Source organism: Xiphias gladius, chromosome 3 (assembly GCF_016859285.1).
Source record: "Xiphias gladius isolate SHS-SW01 ecotype Sanya breed wild chromosome 3, ASM1685928v1, whole genome shotgun sequence".
Taxonomy (NCBI): domain Eukaryota; kingdom Metazoa; phylum Chordata; class Actinopteri; order Istiophoriformes; family Xiphiidae; genus Xiphias; species Xiphias gladius.
In genome coordinates this window covers 1,647,093-1,668,502 of record NC_053402.1, presented here as the reverse complement: position 1 = coordinate 1,668,502, position 21,410 = coordinate 1,647,093, and the positions used below count along the sequence as shown (strand labels likewise).

General features: G+C 43.8%; 2 protein-coding genes and 1 long non-coding RNA gene across 3 annotated transcripts; 1 reads left to right on the top strand and 2 right to left on the bottom strand.

The window, feature by feature from the left end:
- Positions 1-1,130: 1,130 nt before the first annotated feature.
- LOC120788376 lies at positions 1,131-1,869 on the bottom strand. The gene is made up of 3 exons (XR_005707229.1): positions 1,665-1,869; positions 1,357-1,499; positions 1,131-1,234 (listed from the first exon to the last, which is right to left on the bottom strand). It is a non-coding gene; the product is annotated as an uncharacterized LOC120788376 (long non-coding RNA).
- A 2,379-nt stretch (positions 1,870-4,248) lies between these two features.
- rpl23 (ribosomal protein L23) lies at positions 4,249-9,165 on the top strand. The gene is made up of 5 exons (XM_040123925.1): positions 4,249-4,372; positions 5,817-5,900; positions 7,291-7,419; positions 8,181-8,294; positions 9,033-9,165. Exons 1-5 carry the CDS (start codon positions 4,360-4,362, stop codon positions 9,113-9,115), a joined length of 423 nt encoding a protein of 140 aa, XP_039979859.1. The 5' UTR covers positions 4,249-4,359; the 3' UTR covers positions 9,116-9,165.
- Positions 9,166-13,924: 4,759 nt separating this feature from the next.
- si:dkey-283b1.7 (von Willebrand factor C domain-containing protein 2-like) lies at positions 13,925-21,362 on the bottom strand. The gene is made up of 3 exons (XM_040116523.1): positions 20,964-21,362; positions 18,660-18,789; positions 13,925-14,166 (listed from the first exon to the last, which is right to left on the bottom strand). The coding sequence occupies exons 1-3, from the start codon at positions 21,360-21,362 to the stop codon at positions 13,925-13,927; spliced, it is 771 nt and encodes a 256-aa protein (XP_039972457.1).
- Between the last annotated feature and the right edge of the window lie 48 nt (positions 21,363-21,410).

The following is a 21,410-nucleotide window of genomic DNA, read 5'->3' as shown; positions in this document are numbered from 1 at the left end:
TTCTCTTCCTCATCCAGTAGTTGTGGTCTGTCAGGTGGATGGGCACGTCACACTGCAACAAAACACACACACATGTTGGAATGGGGCTCTACAAGTTCAGTAAAAGCAAGTTCTCAATTTAAAGTTTCATTTGAGAAGAAGTACAGAATTACTATCAGCAAAATGTATTTAAAGCATCCAAAGTAAAAGTAGTCATTATGCAACTGAGGGGCCGTTGTCTGATTTATATTATGAAATGTTAAATTATGGGTTACACAGTATTGATGCGTAAATGTATTAGACAAACATCAATGTTGTAGTCCGTAAGGTTGGAGCTCATTTTAACTGCCTGACATACTGATGGGTCAATAATCTTAAAAATCAATCATAGTTTATAAGTTGATCAAATGTCTGGGCCTCAAACTTTAACGATCAAATAAAAGTGTAACTGTAAGTGTCAAATAAAAGTCACGGAGTACAAAAGTAAAACACTGACTCCTGAAATGTAGTGGAGCAAAAGTAATGAAGGAGCAGATAATAGAATGAATAAACTTAAGCAAGTTGAGTACCTCCAGACTTGACTTAAGTATAGTACTTGAGTCAATGCGCTGGTTTACTCTCCAGTATTGATGTTTTCAGACAATTGTTCCCAAAACTGTTACAATAAACAGGGTTTCATTAACCTGCTTTGGGGCCCAGGCCAACAGTCAGGTGCTGGGCCCCTATGAACCCCATACCTCACACTGTCTGTGCACTGTGTACAATGTGCAATTATATAACACGTTAAACTCATGAATCTAGGTCTATGAAACATGTAAGAACAAAATTGAAGCAAGTCTTAAAAACATATTTTGACACAGGGGCCCTCTTCAAGGGCAGGTAATTAAGGGGTACCCGGTTTAAGGCCCCCATCCTGTCACTTGGTTTTGTGCTTTAGTGTTGTACATTCCAAAATAAATTTCCATGTAAAAGACACCAGAGCATTGTTTCACCATATAATACACAAAAATGTAACATCACATATCACACAAAAGGTGCCGTGGGGGCTTGTATGAGGATCATCAAAATCTATTTTTAAAGCATTTGTTGAAAACACAATAATCTAGGGTAATACTTGGGACGGGCTTCAATTTAGGGTGAAGGGGAGCGCTCCGTTGGGGAGAGGAACAGAAGTCGTTGGTGTTTTTAGAGGATGGGGTTGAGGAATAAGATGAAGCAGAAGCAGATGAGGGGTCACGGCTGCTGCATATATCGCCTGGGGGAAGGAGGGAAAAATAAGCATTAATATGCCTCAGACTAGGATTGATCATTTCTAAAATGCATTAAAATGTTGTCTAGTTAGTTAAAATGCATCAAAAACACTAATGTGTGACATACCTCTGCTGCTTCATGGTGTAGTAGGACCTCTTCGTTGGACCTGTCATGCAGGTTACACAGCTTGGACTTCACCATATTTGGCAGCTCACACAGAGACTGTTGATGCTTCTGGGATAATCATTGGTCGACCAACTGCTGTTTGCCTGCGATGAGACAAAACGGAACCAAATAAAGGACTGAAAATGCTTTTGGACAATGTTGGAAAGGGGCCTGGGGAAGAAAACAACAGGAATGAAGTTTGGGAAAAATAAAGATAACTTGTTCCTGTCTTCATTGAATATTTTAAGTATGTAGACCTTTATACTCACTGATCATGCCGTGGCTGCGGCTGCCGTGACGTTGGGTGCGTGTAGACTATAGGCTGGAAGTGGAGCTGCGTCATGTTTTTGAGGTTTGCAGGAAGAGGCAACAATCTCGGGTGAAGCGTGGGGCTGAATCTGACTGTTAGTGCCAGAGGGAGGGTTAAGATGCAGGTTTTCTGGAGTTGGAGTGTGGGTTGGAACTGTGTGGTGGAGGCTGGAGGCTGGAGGCGGTGGCTGAGGATGCAGCTGGCTAACAGAAGTTCCAGGTGTGAGGCTGACCACAGCTGAGTGACGGGGGCTGCAGGTGGGTTGTACATAACTAACAACCATTTGTAGGTGGAGGTTGGGGCTCCGGGTTACTGGTGGAGGCTGCAAGCGTTGGTTGAATGTGGGCTTCAAAAAGATGTTGGATCTGTTTAAGGCTGGAAGAAGCTGGTGGCAGCAGAAGTTGCAGGTGCAGTGTGGCTTGTTAACTGTCTAGCAGAGGATGGTGGGGGTGGAGGTTTGGGCCTCAGCTGTCTGCCAGATTCTGCAAGTGGAGGTTGGAGCTGTAGTTTGTAGGCAGAGGCTGCAAGTGAAGATTCTACCCTCCGTTATCTGCTACAATCCACAAGTGGAGGAAGCAGTACTTTGCTGGTAGAGGCTGTAGGTGGAGTTTCTGGACTCAGCTTTCTGTCAGATTCTGCAGGTGGAGGAAGCTGCAGGTTTCTGGCAGAGGCTGTCAGTGGAGGGTCTGACCTCAGCTGTCTTCCAGAATCTGCAGGTGGAGGGAGCTGCAGGTTGCTGGCACAGGCTGGAGGTTGAAGCTTGGGTATACGTGATGAATCAATATGAATCTGAGGGTGGACTGCAGATTTCAGATTTCTGGTGGAGGGTGGAGGTGCTGGGGGCTCTCAGCTGGCTGTGCTGCTGCAGGTGTAGGAGGCTACAGCTGCACTGACAGGGGGAGGAGGGAGGAGGTGGAGATCAGGATTTTACTGGACTGTAATTAGTTGTGGCCTCAGCTGTCTGCCTTGCCAAAATAGTCAGAGCTGCAGGTTGCTGGTGCTGGGCAATGGGGGGTGGCTGGGGCTTTGCATTGCAAAATCTGCAAAAGGAGGCACGCCCAGGTGGGATGTCGTCGGCAAGGCAAGGCATGAGGGTCAGGTCACAGCTCAGCTTTCTACCACAATCTGCAGGTGGAGGCGGGGACTGCAGATGTCTGGTACATGCTGTCGGTGAAGGTTTTGGTCCCAGCCGTCTGCGAGAATCTGCAGGTGGATGATGCTGCAGGTTCCCTGCAGAAGCTGGAGGTAGTGGGTGTGACTGCAGCCTTCAGCCACAATGTGCAGGTAGAGGATGATGATGCACCTGGATACAAACATAGCAACTATGGAATCCTTGACGTCCATTTTGTGAACATCTGTTTTTACAGTCACATCTCACCTCTGTGATCTAAAGTTTCATCCAAACAAGCTGTAAAAGACCTGAGATCAAGTTCATATCTAACTATGACAAACTGTCCAGCTCTGACTGCGTCCTCGGTCAGACTTTTTTGCTAGAAATTTGGTCTAAGTCTTAGCATGAACGGCTCCTTGCGGGCTTTGGCAACATTTGGACCTAAAATCTACATTACAAGCTCACTGATTAAAAACTCTTATTAGGTATTTTTGATTTTCACTCCAACCATATTTCAGGTTTTCCAGGCAGAAGCAGGATCAGTACGTGCATCTACTAATCGAGAGTGTAGCTTGGCGCATTTTACGCACGCCGCAGAGTCGCGGTATCTTCATTTATCATTTCAAATTGTTCTCCACGACGACAGGATCAGTCAGATCTACGTGAAAATACTCTTCAGGGTTTGTGCTGTCTGACTCAGATTCCAGGTTTATTGAGTAAAACATCTGGGACATAGAAACCGTCCTCAGGATGCTTCGGTCCCATCAGAGCTGCTGGGACATTGTTATTATAGGTAAAGGTCCAAATTAAAATGATATAATTTTATGAATAATATAAATATTTTTGTGTCCTTTCGGGTTTATTTTTACAAGGAGTTTTAAAGATTTTTTTAAAAATGCAATGTCTCACAATAATTGCAGTAGTGGCGTTGTTGTTGGCATTGAAGCGCACCATCACCTACATTTCGGCCTTTTCAGAAAAAAAAATGGCGTCGCTAGTGGCCGAATTCCTTGATACCAATAATTTACATCAACAGCCTGTAAAGTGAAAGAAGTAAATAATAATGTGTGAAAAATAATTCACGATTCTAAAACTTCAGATCCTCGGTCGATTTTCAACTTCAGAAAACATAACTGGTGAATCCTCCCTACATAGTTTTCCACTATTTTGAAAAGTCCTCTTCCTGAAATGCAAAGTTCCCAGCAGGCCCTTAAGGCAACAGGGATGATGTCTACATGAAAACATTGAAAAACCACATTGTTTGAAGACAACGTTGTGTCAGTGTAGTTTGGATTCGTCACTGAGTAACTGAAATACGGGAAGAGGGAAAATAAGAGACCATGTTATGATGTCGTAATTATTTTTCACAAAAAATCTGTACGAGGGCATCGCAAAAATAAAGTAAAAATGCGAACTCCGGGTTTTCGATGTTTCCGATAGTCACTGGACGCAGCGCGTCTCTGCGTCATGACCCGGATTGAGTTCCGTTCAACTTTATATCCCACAATTCCTTTCTCCGCCTTCCTCTTTCTCTGCTGCAGCAATGTCTAAGAGAGGTATGAAACCCACCTTGTAAAATCCACATTCATCAGCTCTTTTTACGCCACACCAGACAATATAATGTTGTTTGTGTGAGAGAGAGCGGGGAAGACGTTATATTCGTGTGATTAGTTATCGATTACATGAAAAAAGCATATACGAATTCTTAACGATGACATTTTCGCTGGCTACTTGGTGGAAGCCATGTTTGGCTTTCAGCGCCATGTAGGCATGAAGTAATAGCTAGAGGCCGAAAATTTGAATTTGCTGCTAACTGTTAACTTCGGACAGGTTTATTTGTTCATTAAACCGGGATCATACAGATAAACATTGCTACATACAGATGAGTAGTGCAACAAATGTAATGAATACCGGGCTACTAGCTTAAGCTAATGTCCGGCTCCGTCCCTGTGTGGGCTTTTAATTGTCATAAGCTGCTAAATGTCGCACCGGTTTTTTTTTTTCTTCCCTCCTTTTAATGAAATCAAACAGCAGGTTTTATACCACAGTGTTTCTCAATAATGTGAAATTGACCCGAGTTAACTAGACTGCCTGGAAAAGCCAGGCAGCCGGTACATAGTGTGTGCAGTGTGAATCATGGACAGCCGTGTTACAAACTCGGACTCGTAGTCGCTGTCGGGGCAGCTTCGTTTATGAATGCACGGCGGCAGCTGAAGAAGGGACACCACAGCTCGTTTTTCACACTGCACTCAAACATTAGCAAGAATCGGTGCGAAACAAACATGCTGACTGAGCTGAGGGCTGCGTCCGGAGAGGGTCCTTCACACTGCGGACGTACGGGGTAACATTGGTAAAACGGCCTTTTAAACAAAAATAAAAAAAATCCTTCTGTAGACATCTCACTACGTTATTATGTTTGGCTACTTTCTGTCGGCTGGTCACTTTCTCTCTGGGACGTAGCCACTTGCCAGCTGACTGAGACACTGTAGCCAGTTGATTCCTTTCTCATCCTTCTCTCTCGGTCATTTTCTCTGGCAGTTAGCATTTCTCTCTCTGTTTGAGCTCATCTGTGTCAGCCCCGATTCTTTGTTGTTGGAGAGATTTTCTCCCCATGTCATTCCTGCGATAAGGACACAAGGAGAAGCTATGAATTTGTTTTCAGTTGTCAGGGATTTAGTTTTACCACCGCATCAAAGACATGTCTCTAGCCTTCAGACACCCACGCAGGTTAAACTGGGCTAACGAAAAACTTTTAGGGCTGACTAAAGCAAAGACCAGCTATGGGTGGACTTGGAAACACTTGTTAAGGCTACGATCAACCTTTAAAGCAACACTAAAATAGTTACACAGGTACTTTCTCCATTCAAAATGAATGTCTCATGTCAACGTGTGGTAGTAATTGTGTATTTCTCATTTATAAGATTATCCAACTTTCCTGATTTGTTGTTTAGAAGTAGTATAAGCTGAACTGATTCCTGTGTGTTTCCCCTCTTCCTACAGGACGTGGTGGTTCATCTGGAGCCAAGTTCCGCATCTCACTGGGTCTCCCAGTGGGAGCAGTCATTAACTGCGCTGACAACACAGGTACCCCTCAGCTAACCTATTTTTAAGGTCTTTGCTCGAACGTGAAAACAGTGTTTCGTGCAGGTGAGATTTATTCGGAGTCGAAGGAAGGCAAACATGGAGAATGCTTATAGTGAAGGTAACTTGCCTGCACAGCTTGCTGACCAAGTCTTTCTGCACTGGAACTCTTTGAAAAAGAGACAGAAAAGGGCCGGAAAAGTCGCATGTGGCTTGGTAGAGTTATATGAGTTCTTAAGCAATGACTGGTAGTGTCGTAGTTAGAGGATCCTTTTGACATTTGGGGAAATAACGCTTGATCTCTTTTCTTGCTGTCGGTTTGATGAGAAGATCAATAGCACTTTCACATCTGTACGCTAAATGTGTAGTTGGAACCATAACTTGCCAGTCTACCAGCGGAGACTCCAGGAAGCAGCTGCTTCTGACCCAAAATTCCCCCACATAAAACACCGAATTGTCGTTTTTGCACTTCAGTTTTTCTATGAATTAAACAAACGGGATGAAACGTGATCATCGGTGAGCTTTAGATTTCCTGGTAGGTGTACCTTCGGACAGATCCTTGTTTCCAGTCTGTGTGCTAAGCTGCTACTAAGTTAACCAACTCCTGGATGTTTTCCTGTTCACTGTACAGATGCGTGAGGGAAATCTTCTTACTCTCGCCAAGAAAGCAAATAAGTGTATTGTCTGAAATGTCGTAACTATTCCCTAACATGGTCCCTGAAGGTCTGGTTGTTTGGAAATGTTGAAATTAACATTTTTAATGCCCAGTTTTAAATGATTGAAACCTGTCCAAATTCTTTGACTATGCTGTCAACAGCAATTATAGAGGCCCGCTTTCCTTTCACCTGCTGTGACGCTCATAAGATAAAAACGTATACAGGTGTTTGTGTGTAAAAACCAGTCTTGACCCGTGTGAAATCGTTTTTGACCCTTGTAGTCGCTACGGATAAAGCTGTAGCTCATATTGTGTTGCCATTATATTGTGATGGGTAGACAAACTGTGTGTGTGTGCTGGTAAGTTTAGCAGGCAGTTGTGTAAATGTTTCAAAACATCTCAAATAATATTAAACTTATAACTTTATATTGATGATTTTGATTGATGCTGCCACACTGTGTGGTTTGTATCTTAGTTGAGCTTATTCTCAGCCCCCCCTTCAAAAAGCACTTGCTTTGTCTGCTCAGTGGCTGGGTGAGTTGTCGTAGAAGGGAATATTGAGCTCATCACTGTGGGTGAGACGGCAGCGACGCACGGTGGCTGACTGATCTCAATCAGTGATGGGACAAGCTGAAAAATTTAAACACGAGAACCACATTGTTGTTCAGAAACCCGTTTCCTGTTTGTGCCCTTGTCCCATGCTGTCCTTTAACCCATGCGGGTGTTCTCCGTCCTCAGGTGCCAAGAACCTCTACATCATCTCCGTGAAGGGCATCAAGGGACGTCTGAACCGTCTGCCTGCAGCAGGAGTGGGTGACATGGTCATGGCCACAGTCAAGAAAGGCAAGCCAGAGCTCAGGAAGAAGGGTGAGTGTCTGCACGTTACTGTGCTGCTAGGGTTAAGAGATTGAGGCCAGTGTATTAACTCCCCAGTGAACCACTGAGGTGTTTGTTGTCACTTAAGTGCTTGGGGAGGACAACGATATTGGGGGCATTAGAATTGAAAACTGCATTTTGAATGCAAAAGAGAGGAAACATTTTCCCACCTGTTCATGTAAACGTTGAAGAGTCAACTTACTGTGTGGCAAATGCAACAACTTACACACGGCTTGCATTGAAAGAGGTCATTTTTACAAACCTCCCCAAATGACTGCAGACGCACTTGGACAGCGGGTTGAGTGTTTGGTGTACTCAAGTTCTAATGAGGTACAGTAGCGGTTTCCAGGCGTCTGTATTGAAACCGAGCATCATTTTCAACGTAACAGATAAGTTCCACCGTTGGGAGTTGTACACATGGTATTATGACATGGAAGAGAGGGTTGCAGTTGAAACGAGCCGCTCCCCACTCCATCGACGGAAGGACTGGCCGTCTCATTAACAGCTTTCTGAGCCAGACCACTGAATAACTCATACTGGCACACAATTACTAACAATACAGTTGCTATCTTAAGAGTGATTGAGTAGAATTTTGTGGATTAAATTGAGGTTACCGATTGATTCCCACTGCCGGTCTCTCTGCAGTGCCCCTTTCTGTGTATTTCCCACCCAAGTCAATACCGGTTAACACAAGCGTGTGTGTTCTGTGGCTTTGAATGAACTTGAATTAACCCCATTCGCCCTCTCCACAGTGCATCCTGCAGTGGTGATACGGCAGCGGAAGTCGTATCGGCGAAAAGATGGCGTGTTTCTCTACTTTGAAGACAACGCGGGTGTCATAGTAAACAACAAAGGAGAAATGAAAGGTGGGTTTGTTCAGTCCTGCTCACTTCACATTTACGCAGGGAAATAATAGATTTGATGGTAGTAGCTTAGCTTATGTATTGGTATGTAACCTCAAGCACAGAATTCAGAGCATCTAGGTAGGTACCTGTCACGAGGCATTGTTGGTTTCAGTAGTTCAGCCCTTTTCAGGAATTATCAGTTGCATATGCATGCCTCAGTCCCTCGGGTTCTGTGCCCGTAAAGTTTCTCACTGTCCCAATAAAAAAACTGTTGTTTGTGGGTGCGTGTTGAGAAGGATTCGGAGTGTATACAAAGTTTTCTTCTTTTAGAAATTTGCCTCAGTGTTGATTTCAGTCGCAGGATGTTTAGATCACTATAGTTATAAATTCATTTCACTGTGTTCTCATAGTGCTGACAGAGGTGGTAGGCTGGTGGGAACATATTCCCCCCTTCAAAAAGCACTTGCTTTGTCTGCTCAGTGGCTGGGTGAGTTGTCGTAGAAGGGAATATTGAGCTCATCACTGTGGGTGAGACGGCAGCGACGCACGGTGGCTGACTGATCTCAATCAGTGATGGGACAACTTTAAGCTTGTAGAACAACCAAAGTCTAGGAAGTACGATAATGCTCTCACTTGTATTGATTTATTTTTTTGTCGTGTTTTGCTTTTATTGATTAGTTAGTGCTTTGATTCCCCAAAGCACTGTTTTTGTATTGTCAGAGCTGAAGTAACTCTGCCTTCCCTCTCTCTTATTTGCAGGTTCAGCCATCACAGGCCCAGTGGCCAAAGAATGCGCTGACCTGTGGCCCAGGATTGCCTCCAACGCTGGCAGCATCGCCTGAGCTGGACCCCGCACCTCTGTTCATTTTCAATAAAAACTGTTGTTAATCAAGCTACGCGTCTTTGTGTCTTCTTTTATGAAGAGGAAAAAATATTTTGAAGGGAATGTAGCTGAACTATGATCTACTGTTGTAGTATATGGATGTGAAACTGTTTTTGGGAGAATTTGAGGCTTAATTACAATAAGTAATATTTGAACAAATTTCTTTTGTAAGTTTAAAAAAAACCGTTACAGACTTGAGGTTTTGTGGGGAAAAATGTGAATGAAGCATGGAAACCTAGTTGTATTGACATGTATTGCTAATATGTACTGTGATTCTTGTGTAGTGCTCTACATGTCCACATGGTTGCTGTTTAACGGGTAAAATGCCATATTGTACAGAAGCACTTTTGAAAATGGGCTTTAGTTCTGCTCGTCCATAAAATTACTTTCTAAACGGATGGTCCAATCTTCCTACTTGATATATGAATATTAACACCAGTGTTTTACCTGAACAGCTTTTTTGCGTCTCCATAATGTACTTCCTCTCTACTACCATTAGATGGTGTATAGAAACCTGTAAAGGCTTCTGTCCAGTTCTTCAGAAAGCAATGAACTACTTACAGATGACAACAGAACAGACATCTCATCGAGAGGGTGTTGAGGAAAGCATTCAGACTGAAGTGAGACAAACCACTTCATAAACCCGAGTACCAGTAAATACTGGCCTGTAGAGCATTTGAACCTGGTTTGAGTTCAACCATGAAGAAGTGAGCTCAGAGAACATTAACTGTTGAGCACCGAACACAAGGACAGGACGGACAATGGTCAACCATAATGTTTGAAAAGTTTAAAAGAGGCCAAATCATCTGAGGACATTATAGGACCAGGGGTCAAGACAAAAAAGACAAAGTCACAAATCTCAGGAATATGACTGACATGTACAGTGGGGGTGACAAACACTTAACTGGCATGCACTCTATTACATACTGTATATATAAATATAGCATCTGCTACTCCAGGTAAAGTATGAATCACAGGTTTTTCCGCTTACAAAGTCATTTTCCGAACCGTATGTGCGTGTCTGGTCTACTTGGACATCTGTGGCCTCTCTGCTTACAGATGGAAAGCAACAGGGCCATGGAGAGAAGCCAGGCCACCACCTGAACCCCTCTGCCATGCCATCACCAATGCATTCACCTCTCGCAACTTCCCAACCTGGACCCTCAGACTGACAGTCACAACAAGAAAGAGCATCCCCTACTCGACACGGATAGGCCCATGTGCATGAGGATGTAAACTGAGACCGCAAACGACAGTTTCCTAAAGAGCCGTGAGTGAACACGAGCATCAGGTGGGGAAAAAGACCCATCATTGTGTGGCTCTTCACTGTCTTTTATACTCATCCACTTTCAGTTTATTCCTCTTCATGCATCATACAGCCCAATGCCTGTTTCTAAATAATTGATTAACTTGTAAGTCGTGAAAATGTCAGAAAGAAGTGAAAAATGACCATCGCAAGTTCACAGAGCCGTCTGACATCTTCAGGTGTCTTGTTTTGTCTGAAAAACAGTCCCAATATTTGATTTACAACAAAAAAGGAGATTTTAGCACTTTTACATCATAATTGACAAAAACAATTAGTAATCAAAAGTAGTTGTCCCTCAATTTTATGCCAGTTAACTTAGTGTTTTAACAAAGAGATTCTGTAAAAGTCCATTTGTACAGTATCTGATTTCAAATTTTCCATGTCACAGTTCAATTCTCGTCTCACTCTGTGCATTGACATAAACAAAATTTTAAAATGTTTGAAAAAAAAGACTATATCTGAAAATATGATGAATACAAAAAGACATGAAATAAATTCTTGTGCATGACAAGATAATTTTAGAACTTGAAAACAATAGTTGGACATCTATTTGAAATAAATAAAATACGATAACTACCAGTTGTCCAAAAGTCATGTGTGCTGTGAATCTATGTGGATTTCCGAATGTGACTTTTTTTCTAAGGGTGCTGTACCCACCACACTGTAGATCATTTTACAGTTTCACCAAAGCATTTCTGAAGGCCACCGTCCACCAGATATAGCTGCACTGCGTTCTGGCTCCTCTGCCGTTTCTGGAGACCAGCCATTCTAGCTGGTGTAGCAATGTCCACCGGGTCTATGTCCGGAGCGTCTCACACGCCTTCCCCAGCGCCGCTATCCTTACGTGCCCGGTTTGTTTTTGCTGGAGCAGCTCACGTCATTGAAGTGTGAAATTCAATTGTGAATGAATGTAAATGCCTGCAATTGCTGACAGAACTAATATTAAAGATGTATTTCATTTGTAAGTGACATGGTCTCAACACGCTGTAGTGATGAAGTCCAGATTTCACATCCGGGCTAGCTATAAGCTCTGTAATCGACATCCACTACAGCAGTTGCTAGAAGAAACTGAAACCTTTGTGATTTTAACAAAGTTAATCATTGATTACTTTGTGAACACAGAAAAAACTACAGCTCCCGTGAAAAAAGTACAAGTGCAGCAGGGGCAGGTACTATCCTGTTAACTAGTGATGGGAATTACAGCTCTTTGAAGGGAGCTGGATCTTATGGCAGTGTTCCTTTCCGAGAGCCAGTTCATTGTTCTCTTTATTTTCTTTTCTTTTTGGATAGCTCTATAATCGCGAATGACTGACTGACTGACCAACGTGTCTACCTCTTGAGACTGGCTGGTTCTCACTTTTCACGTAAAGGGGAAGTGGTAATTTGACGTAAGGCTCTGACGTAAAGTCACAGACAGGGACTGTCTAGCCATCAACGATCAGTTATTTTAATGCTGTTGTGACCACCTTCCAGGTCAGCCAATCAGCATTTAGTGTAGAGCATGGCGATGATGAGAGGGTAGCAACAGTTGCCCCGGTGAAGGCAAGGCGCCGTAGTCACGATAGACCTGGCGACAAGAACCAAGCACTTTGGGCATGCTGTGCAAATTTGGGCACAACGATGAAAAGAACGGCTCTCAAGTACGACTCAGTTCCCTTCGTTTGTACAAAAGTGGGGCTGAAAAGAACCGGATCGTTCGCGAACCTAGCATCACTAATCGTAACTTGGATTCGTCCATATCCGTAAAATTCACTAGTGCCCACCTATTGATTTTTCCACGTTGTAGTTGTAATCTCTGCTGTCTAAAAACCCCCTGAGTGTTTGCTCCTCTCTGTGCTGCTGTTATCACTGACATGTCTGAGCCAACTGCGACCCCTGAACTGGTTAACGGACTCACCTCTTCTGTTGAGCTGATACTGTGATACTGTGGAGAAAGGCTCTGTTCCAAGGCCTTATCTTTAGTTATTAGAATAGTTGGAAATGTCAGCCCGATTTTGAATTGGGTGTTCCTTCTTCTGGAACAGACCCCGGAAGTTCTGGTTTCGCTTCGGCTCTCTATACCGCAAAACGCTCTCTTCCAAACAAGCAATGGGCCGAGAGATGTAGAGAAGGGGAAGGTGAGGGAGGGAGGTATTCAGTCTTTGTCTTTTGCTTATTTTGAGTTTGCAAACCACCAAATAGCACATCCCAACCAACATCTGGTGAGGAGTGGGACACACAGTCCAGTTCGTCTTCTCAGTGACACCCCCTTGACCTTTTAAAATACTCCATCACACCCAAGGGACACTTTGGCCTTGGTGGCCCAACTTTAAGTGTGTTTGGTCTGTACTGGACTCAGTCTTTACACAGCCTTTACAAATTCTACATTGTTTGACAGCTGTAAGTCCTCTGACTCTACCTGTTGAAGGAATTGGTCCAGACTTGTGGCAATGGCTCCAAAGTGTTTTCCACAAAAAAGTCGCCAGTACAGGCCTTTTATTCCTTTTTTGTGCCAAAAAAATAGACAAGGCCAAATAAAAATTTTTTTAAAAAGCCCTTACATTTCTACCATGTTTGTGCCTCGGCAACTTAAGTTCAGTTAGTTCGTTTTCAAAGGAGACCAGGGTTTTGACTGTAATCAAAAGGGTTGAAGAACAGTAACCTTTTTATGTTGGGTGCATTATTTTTGGGCTTGTGCCCAAAAATGGGGGTGTTTGCAACAGGTTAATCCTCTGTTCAGTCCTTTCCTCTCTCTGTGACCACCTATACAAATTCTCAGATGTTTTTTCCGTTGTCAGATGACAGACCCAGCAGAAATTGGGATTTAATCGCAGCTCGTAAATACTGTGTTGACCAGTCATTCTCAAGCTACTGCACTGCTGATCACAGCATTGTTATATCATCACAACATTTTCTGACAAAACAAACAAGAATACAGGTTAATGACAGCAGCTGTACTGTGTGATTGGCTAAACTGACATTTATGACCGGTCCCTAAAGACTGTCGTCTTAATGCCACACAACCTCTGATCCTCACTCCTCAGATCTACTCCAGGCAAATGGAGAGTTCACTAGTGTTAATGCGGACGCAGGCTTGGCTACACTATTCAGGGCATTCAGATGAAACATGGTATGGGGTCGTAAATCTAAATGTGCTGCAAATGTGTATTTCTGCTTGTCGATCATGAAAAAAAATATCGGAAAAACAACAGCTCTGAACTGTATTAGAAATGTGGCTGCCTCTGAAACGTTTTGAACCGTGAGGGAGCCACGACTGAACCGAGGCTCAACCAGAAAGCGATGCAGCTGTATCCTATGGACACTAGGCATTAGCGGCAGAACTGTTCTGAAATAATCTCATCGGTTGTGTTTTCAACAGAAATGTGCAGGTTGAGTAATGTTATATTGAAGCCCAGTTCATTTCTCTGTAGTTTACTTGTACCTGCAGAGCAGCTGTCTGACACACTTAATTAACACTCCACTTCATGGTATCACATCCAGTCTAGGAATAAACGGTCTCCCCCCTCTCCCCTTGGTGTCCTCGTCCCTAGGGAGCTCAGTTCGGGCGTCAGGCGTCGGGCTGGGCCGGGGGCGCTGTTCGCAGGTGGCATGGGGGTGGGTGTGCCATGTCCCGTCCCGGTAGGTGCAGTAGCAAACAGTTTGCTCATCAGTGTTCACACGCTCCCCTGCTGGGATCACCCTGTTCCCAGCAAAGCAGTTGGGACCTAGAGGTTCAGGAAAGACAGTACAGTGTGTCTGGTTCCCTCCTTGAATAGCACTTCCCTCTTGGTGCAATAGTGTGTCGCTCATGTTAAAACAGTGCTTCCCTCAGTGTGCCCCTCCACGGTTGGGGTTACGGCTTTGGTTAGGTTATGGTTAGGCATACTAAGAGTAAGGTGTTAGAGTATGTTTGGGGTCTGGTTAATGTAAAGGGAAACACTATTCAAGGAGGGAACAGACTTCACCACCACACCTGAATAGTGAAATCAGTATTTGGAGTCTCGGTCGGCAAACACAAGCTTGTACCCATTTTTAGAGTTATGAATGAATGCCACAAAGTCTTGTTTCCTGATTAAGTTTCAAGAGCCTTCTTGCGGTGTTTTTCTTATAACGCAAACTGTAAATAGGTAGCTGGAACCAGAATATGGTTTGCTTAGCTTAGCATAAAGACTAGAAACAAGTGGAAACAGCTTGCCTGGTATGAAATAACAAAAATCAGCCTCCTAGGATCTCTAATTAATACATTATGTGATTAAACATCATGTTTGTCTAATCTGTGCAAAAATTGTTTTACGGGGGTTATGTGCTAGACTTTCTGAACTAACTGCTACCACACCAAGAAACTAAGATGAACCAAGGTGAACCTGCTAATCATGTAGCATATGCAGCCTCACAGAGCAAGTCTGTAGTTCCCCTAAGCTTGATGGAGAATTTTAGCATCTTTCAGCGCATTGTTTTGGTTTTACGTTCTTTAATGTTACTCTCACTGCTATCGTCAGTGCTGCTTCACCCCAGCTGTTCAGCTAAAAGCTCTTAAAGCCCACTGTACACTACCTACATTCTGTAAATGTGAGTTCACGAGTGGCAAAGTTAGCAGAGTGGAGCATTTAACAGCTAAAGTACTCAGGAGTTGGTCGAGATCAAAAACCGAGCTAAAACAAGTTTGAGTATTGGACTTGGTCAGAGACACACCTCCAAATGAATGCTAATTTTACTTTGGGTCTGCTGGATGTGTAAATAGGTATCTGTTTGCTAAATGAGGTGATACATTAGTACATTAGCGTTTTTTGTTTATAACGTGTTTCTGCTCTCCCCAAGTGACCAGAAAAAGATGATAATAATAATAAATGAATGCAGCTTTAAATAGGGCTCTAGACTGCAAGTTATGGGAGAAAAGAACCTCATAAACAATTTCAAAAGCGACTATTGGTCTAATGCAGAACAAAGTCTTTTTTCAGTTTTGGTTCAAGTTCATCCGGAGTTGACATGTGTTTGATATTAATAAAGGTGGGCCTTAAGATAAAGCGACATGCTGGAAAAGCTACAGTGACCAACTTTAGTGTGCGGTAAAACGAAACTGTCTCCTCCCTGAAAAAATCCTTTGCGCAGAACCTGAAGTGTCTATAGAAAGTATTCAGGCCCCTTCACTTTTTGCACACTTTGTTTTGTTGTAGATCTAACTGTAAATGGATAAAATTGCCATTTTTGCCCATCAGTCTCTGCTCCATAATCCCTAATGACAAAGTTTTGAGAATTTTTGGCAAATTTATTAAAACACTGGTCAGGGAGGTGACCAAGAACCATACAGTTACTCCAACAGGGCTTCAGAAGCTGCAGAGCTGGGAGAATCTGCCTGAAGGACGACATCTTCATCAATCAGGCCTTTATGGTAGGGTGGTTAGAGATAAGCCACTTGGAGTAAAAGCAGATGACAGCCTGCTTGGAGTTTGCCATATGGCATTTAAAGGACTCTGAAAGAACAAGGATTAAGATTCTCTGGCCTGATGAGACAAACATTTCTGTTTTCACTTTGTCAGTATGGGTTATTGAATGTAGATTGATGGGCCAAAACTGCAATTTTACCCATTTACAATTAAATCTACAACACAATAAAGTGTGCAAAACCTGAAGGGCTCTGAATACTTTCTGAAGCCACTGTACGTCTCTTTCCTTTCAACACGTGCTTGTAATATTCATATCTGATATTTTCAACAAAGCAGTCAAATGTTATTTGGACTGCACATACTGATGCACATACCATGCATCAGAAATGTAAACAGCCTGCGTATGATACCATTTGCATCTCTCATTCGCAGATGGGGGTTCCTTTATTTGGCAGCTCCCCGTGAAACAATTACCAACGCGTTGGCGGGAGGACAGGAAGTACAGTGCATGTGATGCCAGAACCAACCGCGTTCAATAAAACACAGCTGACACGGGCAAATTTGGTGGTGGGGGGGTGGGGGTGGAGGGGGGGCAGTGACGCAACAAACCAAACCATCTGTCCCACTGTCTGTCCAGCAGAGGAGCAGTTAAAATAGAAACTACAACTTAACTACTACTAGCAGAAATCAGCTAAGCAACTGGAAAGCAAATAGTTTGGACATATTGATTTCTTTTAGGCGTCATAAAGAATCAATTCAGTAACGTTTCTGATTGTTTAGCTGCTTTGGCTTTGGCAGTATTATGTACTTTACTTAAAAAGCAACATATAATACAGGAGTTATTATTATCCCTGCTAATGTTGTCTAACACACACACACACACAAATCCCACCAATGTTAGAAAGGGACTTGAAATGCAAGTGGCATTGAAAGCATGTATGACATAACAGGCGTGGCTCTGTAAGCTGCCGGGTGTGTGAGGTGACGTAACCGGTGCTGCTTCTGAGAGCCACAGGGTGATAAGGGATACACGCGGTCACAATGACAGCTTACTAATGATGGATATAACACACACAGGAGGCACAAGCTCAACTGTGTGTGTGTGTGTGTGTGTGTGTGTGTGTGTGTGTGTGTGTTTTAAGGAAAGAGTCAGTGAGATGGGATATGACAGCACACGTGTTTGTGCTCCAGCTGCAAGCTGCTTGTATGTATATATACATACAAGCGGCCACAACATTAAAACCGTTAACAGGTTCTATGGGTGTATACTGCAGTCTGTGTTTGGATATTCTTCACAGAATTTCACAGAAGGGGAAAATGTAGCATCTACCAACAAAAAGCGATCCTCATATTTAGGTGTTTTTTTTTAAAACTAGTTTAAAAAAATAAGAATTAATGTGATTATTGAAAGTTCATAGCTCTCTGTTTTGCTGCATGTCTAGCTGATTACTATTAATATTTATATTGAAATTAATAGAATACATTGATTTATAATTGAATACATTTAAATGTGTGATTTAAACGTGGCCTAACCTCACCAAATCATATGAATTCCACTAGAGTCAAAGCTGACATAGCAGCATTTATTAAGCTAGTTAGTTTTAGCAGGGGTTGAGCTGGGGTTTGAATTGATCATAATTGGATTTAACTACTGCCTCATTTAGCTTTGTGGAATATCGAACTGCATTACCAAGAAGAAAGCTCATTAAGAAAAGATTTTTCAAGCCATAATATTGATCAGGCTAATCAGGCCAGCCGGCTATCTCACAACCTGGCTTTCGCTTCATTAGCACGCCGGCTTTAGCTGTCAAGTTTGCGGCCTCTATGAGAAAGAGTGCAGTAAATGTGATAGCAGCTTCCAGAGTCTGCAGATACCAAACCATAGTTCATGTACTGCAGCCTGGGCAGCAACACGAAGCCAGAATTCAGCAACTACACAGCCAGTGCAATTACCACACTTTGGCTGCCAGCTCTGTTACTGCAAATTTGAAAACGTTGTTTCCACAGAAATTTTACATTTCAATGCCGTAACGATTTTTCAATACAAAAATCAGAATAAGGTTTTAACTCACTTTTGCCCAAATATGCAGTTAATGCAAAATGCGTTCATAGGGTGGTGAGGGTGTTAGCATGCTAGTATGCTCAACTGAGACTCAGCCTGGGCTGTATTGGACTGACCTGTTTCTTTCTTTATTAGCTATAAATCCACAGACATGTATCAACTACAACAGCTGGGCATTGCAGTTTTAAGCAAACGTTACTCCAACAGGGAGAAATAGTGCATTTGTTGGCGACTATTTTTAGTTGTGTATTAATACACATTCTGTCCTCTAGTGAGTATTTCTGGCAGCAGGACGGTGTTTGTAGGATAGAGTCAATATAAATTGAAGTGTGTGTGTTCATGGTAATGAATGAACACCCACTGCACCGGTGTGGCTCATTGATTTATTTTCTAATATTTTTCTAATAGTTTTGAAATCAAATGTTAACATGATTGTGCTGAGTATTTTTTTATGGCTGGTATTTTTATGGTCCTAGAGGAAGGCTCGTTGAGTGTCCAAAATGGAATAGGTTCATCCTCTGAGGAGAATTCCTGTGTTTAGCAACTTTCACCACAGGATCCCTATTACACAGTTTCAATTGCGTCTGTACGGGTAGGATTTTTGGTTTCAGAGTGTTGGTAGAAGAAGGACCAAAGGGGGACCAAATATTATTAGTTGTTCTCCAGGGACCATGAATAGCAAATAATGGACATCCCGAAATTAGTTATAGGGATACCCTGCCATAGGCCAAAGTGTTTGACTGACAGAGAGAAAGCGCTGACTGAGACTTACCAGTCTTACAGATGGGGCAGCAGTGGTTGGGTTCGTAGGTGGGGTTGACGCAGTGAGGGGCGGGGCAGTCCGAAATGCTGCAGTACACCTCTCTGTTGCCCCCGCAGCGACATCGCTCACACCTCGACAACTGTAACACACGAAACACACCAATTTCATCGACCTAAAGCTTTTACAAGAGGCTAATTGATTCATCAGAATTGTCTCTTAAATTGTGACAATTTAGTGTGATTACAGTAGACAAATGAGATGATGGGGGGGGGGGTGACGGGGAGGCTCAGTCTCACTGGTATGTCACAACGGACGTGACTAGACCTGTACAGCACATGCACATACACACGCTCGTGTGCAGGCAGTCAGTGTCCAACAAACACACACACAAACACAGCTCATCCGTATGCAGTGTTATTGCACTTTTTGGATGTACTTTCTTAAATACACCATCATTACATAGAAACACAGTTAATGCCTGTTCTCCCACCGCTCAATCCCCACTGAGCACATGCCTTCAGGTCAGCATGGTGGCTGTTTGTTGACACGATGACACAACAGCACTAATAAGGCTGCCCTTCTTTTTATTACTGAATGGGAAGCAGCTAATGGACCTGGCTTGTAACTCACTCATGAACTCTCTCATTCATATTTAGCAGGCTGCATATTCTCAACGGGGGGGGGGGGGGGGGGGTTGTATCATGGTCAGATTAGATTTTAATACGTGTGAGGAACTGTCAGAGCAGCTGGAAGCACAGTTGATGAGAGCCAAAACAATGAGTTCGAAGACACTAAAATGCATCGTAGAGCAGAGAGAAAACTGCAGAGGTGTGGGTTTGTCACTATTATCGACAACTTTCACATTACACATAGCCATATATTTCCATTGTTGATATAAAAATATTAATTAGTGCAGCTTTAAAGGTGCTACTTGTAAGTTATCTCTGCAGGCGAATGTGATCTCTTGCCAGGAACAGGGGGTGGTGATGGTTCGCTTACCAGGAGTTTCAGCCATCATTGCGTTTTCAAGAGGTTATATCACGCCCTCTCAGCAGGGCTACTACTCCAGGGCAGCCTGGATGCTACAGTGACTGGCTACCGGAAAGCGACGAGACACGCTGGCCGGGCCGGGGCTAGCTGGTTAGCGTGCGAACTTAAGTAGAGGAAAAAAAGTGGTAGAAATAGAAGCTAAACAAGAGTTAGCACTGACTTTTGCTTGAAGTTTGATGCGGAACTCGCAATGTTTCTTCTAAACTGGTAAGTAAGCAGCTGTTAATGCAAACGTTGGCTATGTAGCGACAGCAAAAACTTACATATAGCCCCTTTAAACCTACAACAATGGATTATTTCACCCATTGGGGGCCGCAGAAACAAGCTGCAAAACCCAACACTGACATATACTGTGCGTGTACCCTTAAAGAGCCGTCTGCCTTGGTTAGAAACTACATTGACGTCAGCAGTGAGACGGAACCAAAACAGTACATTTCAGGACTTTGACACCAAAGCAGCGAGCTGAAAGAAGCTAAAATGTACCGTAGAGCTGAGGGGGAACTGCACAGTTGGTGATAATTCCCTGTGAATTTGTCACTACCCATTACACACAGCCATTTTTCCCTCTGTTAATATCAAAATATTGATTCCTGCAGCTTTAAGCTCTGTTTTGAGAAATAGCTATTTCAACTATTTGCAGGGCAAGATCCGGTACAGTGCCTAAAAGTATTCCTTCTACGTTTTGGTGTGAAGACGACGCGATTTTGGGGTTTTCGTATTAAAACCAGTTTGAATCTGTGGTTTGAGACAATTAAACGTGAACTCATGGATTCATGTTGGAAAAGAGACCCCTGTTTTTTCAGTCGATGTTTCGCATATGCTGTGCACATTTCTTCATAAAAGAAACGACAAAACGGCACAAACCAACATGACACACGGGTGAAGCGCCATGTGTAGTCTGCTGCACTGGACCCGACGGGCGCTTAAAGGCAACAGGGCGCATACCGTGGGAGAGCGGAAGCCCTTGGACCGCATGCAGATATTCTATCAGATGGGCCGTAGCCTGCACGAACACACTGGCAAGCTCATATGAGTACGGCAGAATATCAGGTCTGGTGTGAAGTACCCTCACCAGCACCCTTTATGTCCTGCAGTCAAACGAAACGAGACAGAAAGTGCCATCAAGTAGCCAGAGAGGGTTAAACGACAGCATCCATACAAGGAAATTCACATAGAAACGGGGGACGCTGCTCTGAGCAGCACCTGAAGCTCGGTCAACTTGTGAGCGGGACCGGGCGGCGCGGGTGGTCGGAGCTGTCTCACCCTGAATTCCTCCAGCAGCCGGTACGTCCTGCCCCTGTAGACACACACCCTGGCCATAGCCTCGCACACCGGACAGCATCCCTTATATCGGATCCGCGTGCACCGGGGGTGGACGCGGGGACACTTGGGTCGGACGCACAGGGGGCCGTCCACGGTGCACGTGCACGGACACGCCGTGGGGCTCGGGTAGTAGACCTCTCCGATGCCGTAGACGAAGCCGTGGTCGTCGATGCACCACTTTCCCCGGTAGTCCGCGAACTCGTAGTCCAAGTCGGTTTTGGAGGAGTACTCCGCCGCCACCGCGAGATCGGCGCTGCGCCCCGGACAGTGCGGCAGCAGCAGCGCGAGCAGCTGGAGCAGCTGGAGCAGCTGGCTGAGCGCACAGGGCCGGTGGGTCATGGTGAGCAGGTTACCCGCACCGACATGGACCCTACCCGTGTGTGTATC

What these genes read in the sequence shown, in the direction of transcription:
- si:dkey-283b1.7 (XM_040116523.1), bottom strand. Translation starts at nt 21,362, where the DNA reads ATGACCCACCGGCCCTGTGCGCTCAGCCAGCTGCTCCAGCTGCTCCAG. An exon ending in GGCTGCTGGAGGAATTCAGG is followed by an intron (nt 18,790 to 20,963) that starts GTGAGACAGCTC and finishes CGTGTGTTACAG; the next exon opens with TTGTCGAGGTGTGAGCGATG. An exon ending in CTGCCCCATCTGTAAGACTG is followed by an intron (nt 14,167 to 18,659) that starts GTAAGTCTCAGT and finishes CTGAACCTCTAG; the next exon opens with GTCCCAACTGCTTTGCTGGG.
- rpl23 (XM_040123925.1), top strand. An exon ending in GCCAGAGCTCAGGAAGAAGG is followed by an intron (nt 7,420 to 8,180) that starts GTGAGTGTCTGC and finishes CCCTCTCCACAG; the next exon opens with TGCATCCTGCAGTGGTGATA. An exon ending in CAACAAAGGAGAAATGAAAG is followed by an intron (nt 8,295 to 9,032) that starts GTGGGTTTGTTC and finishes TCTTATTTGCAG; the next exon opens with GTTCAGCCATCACAGGCCCA.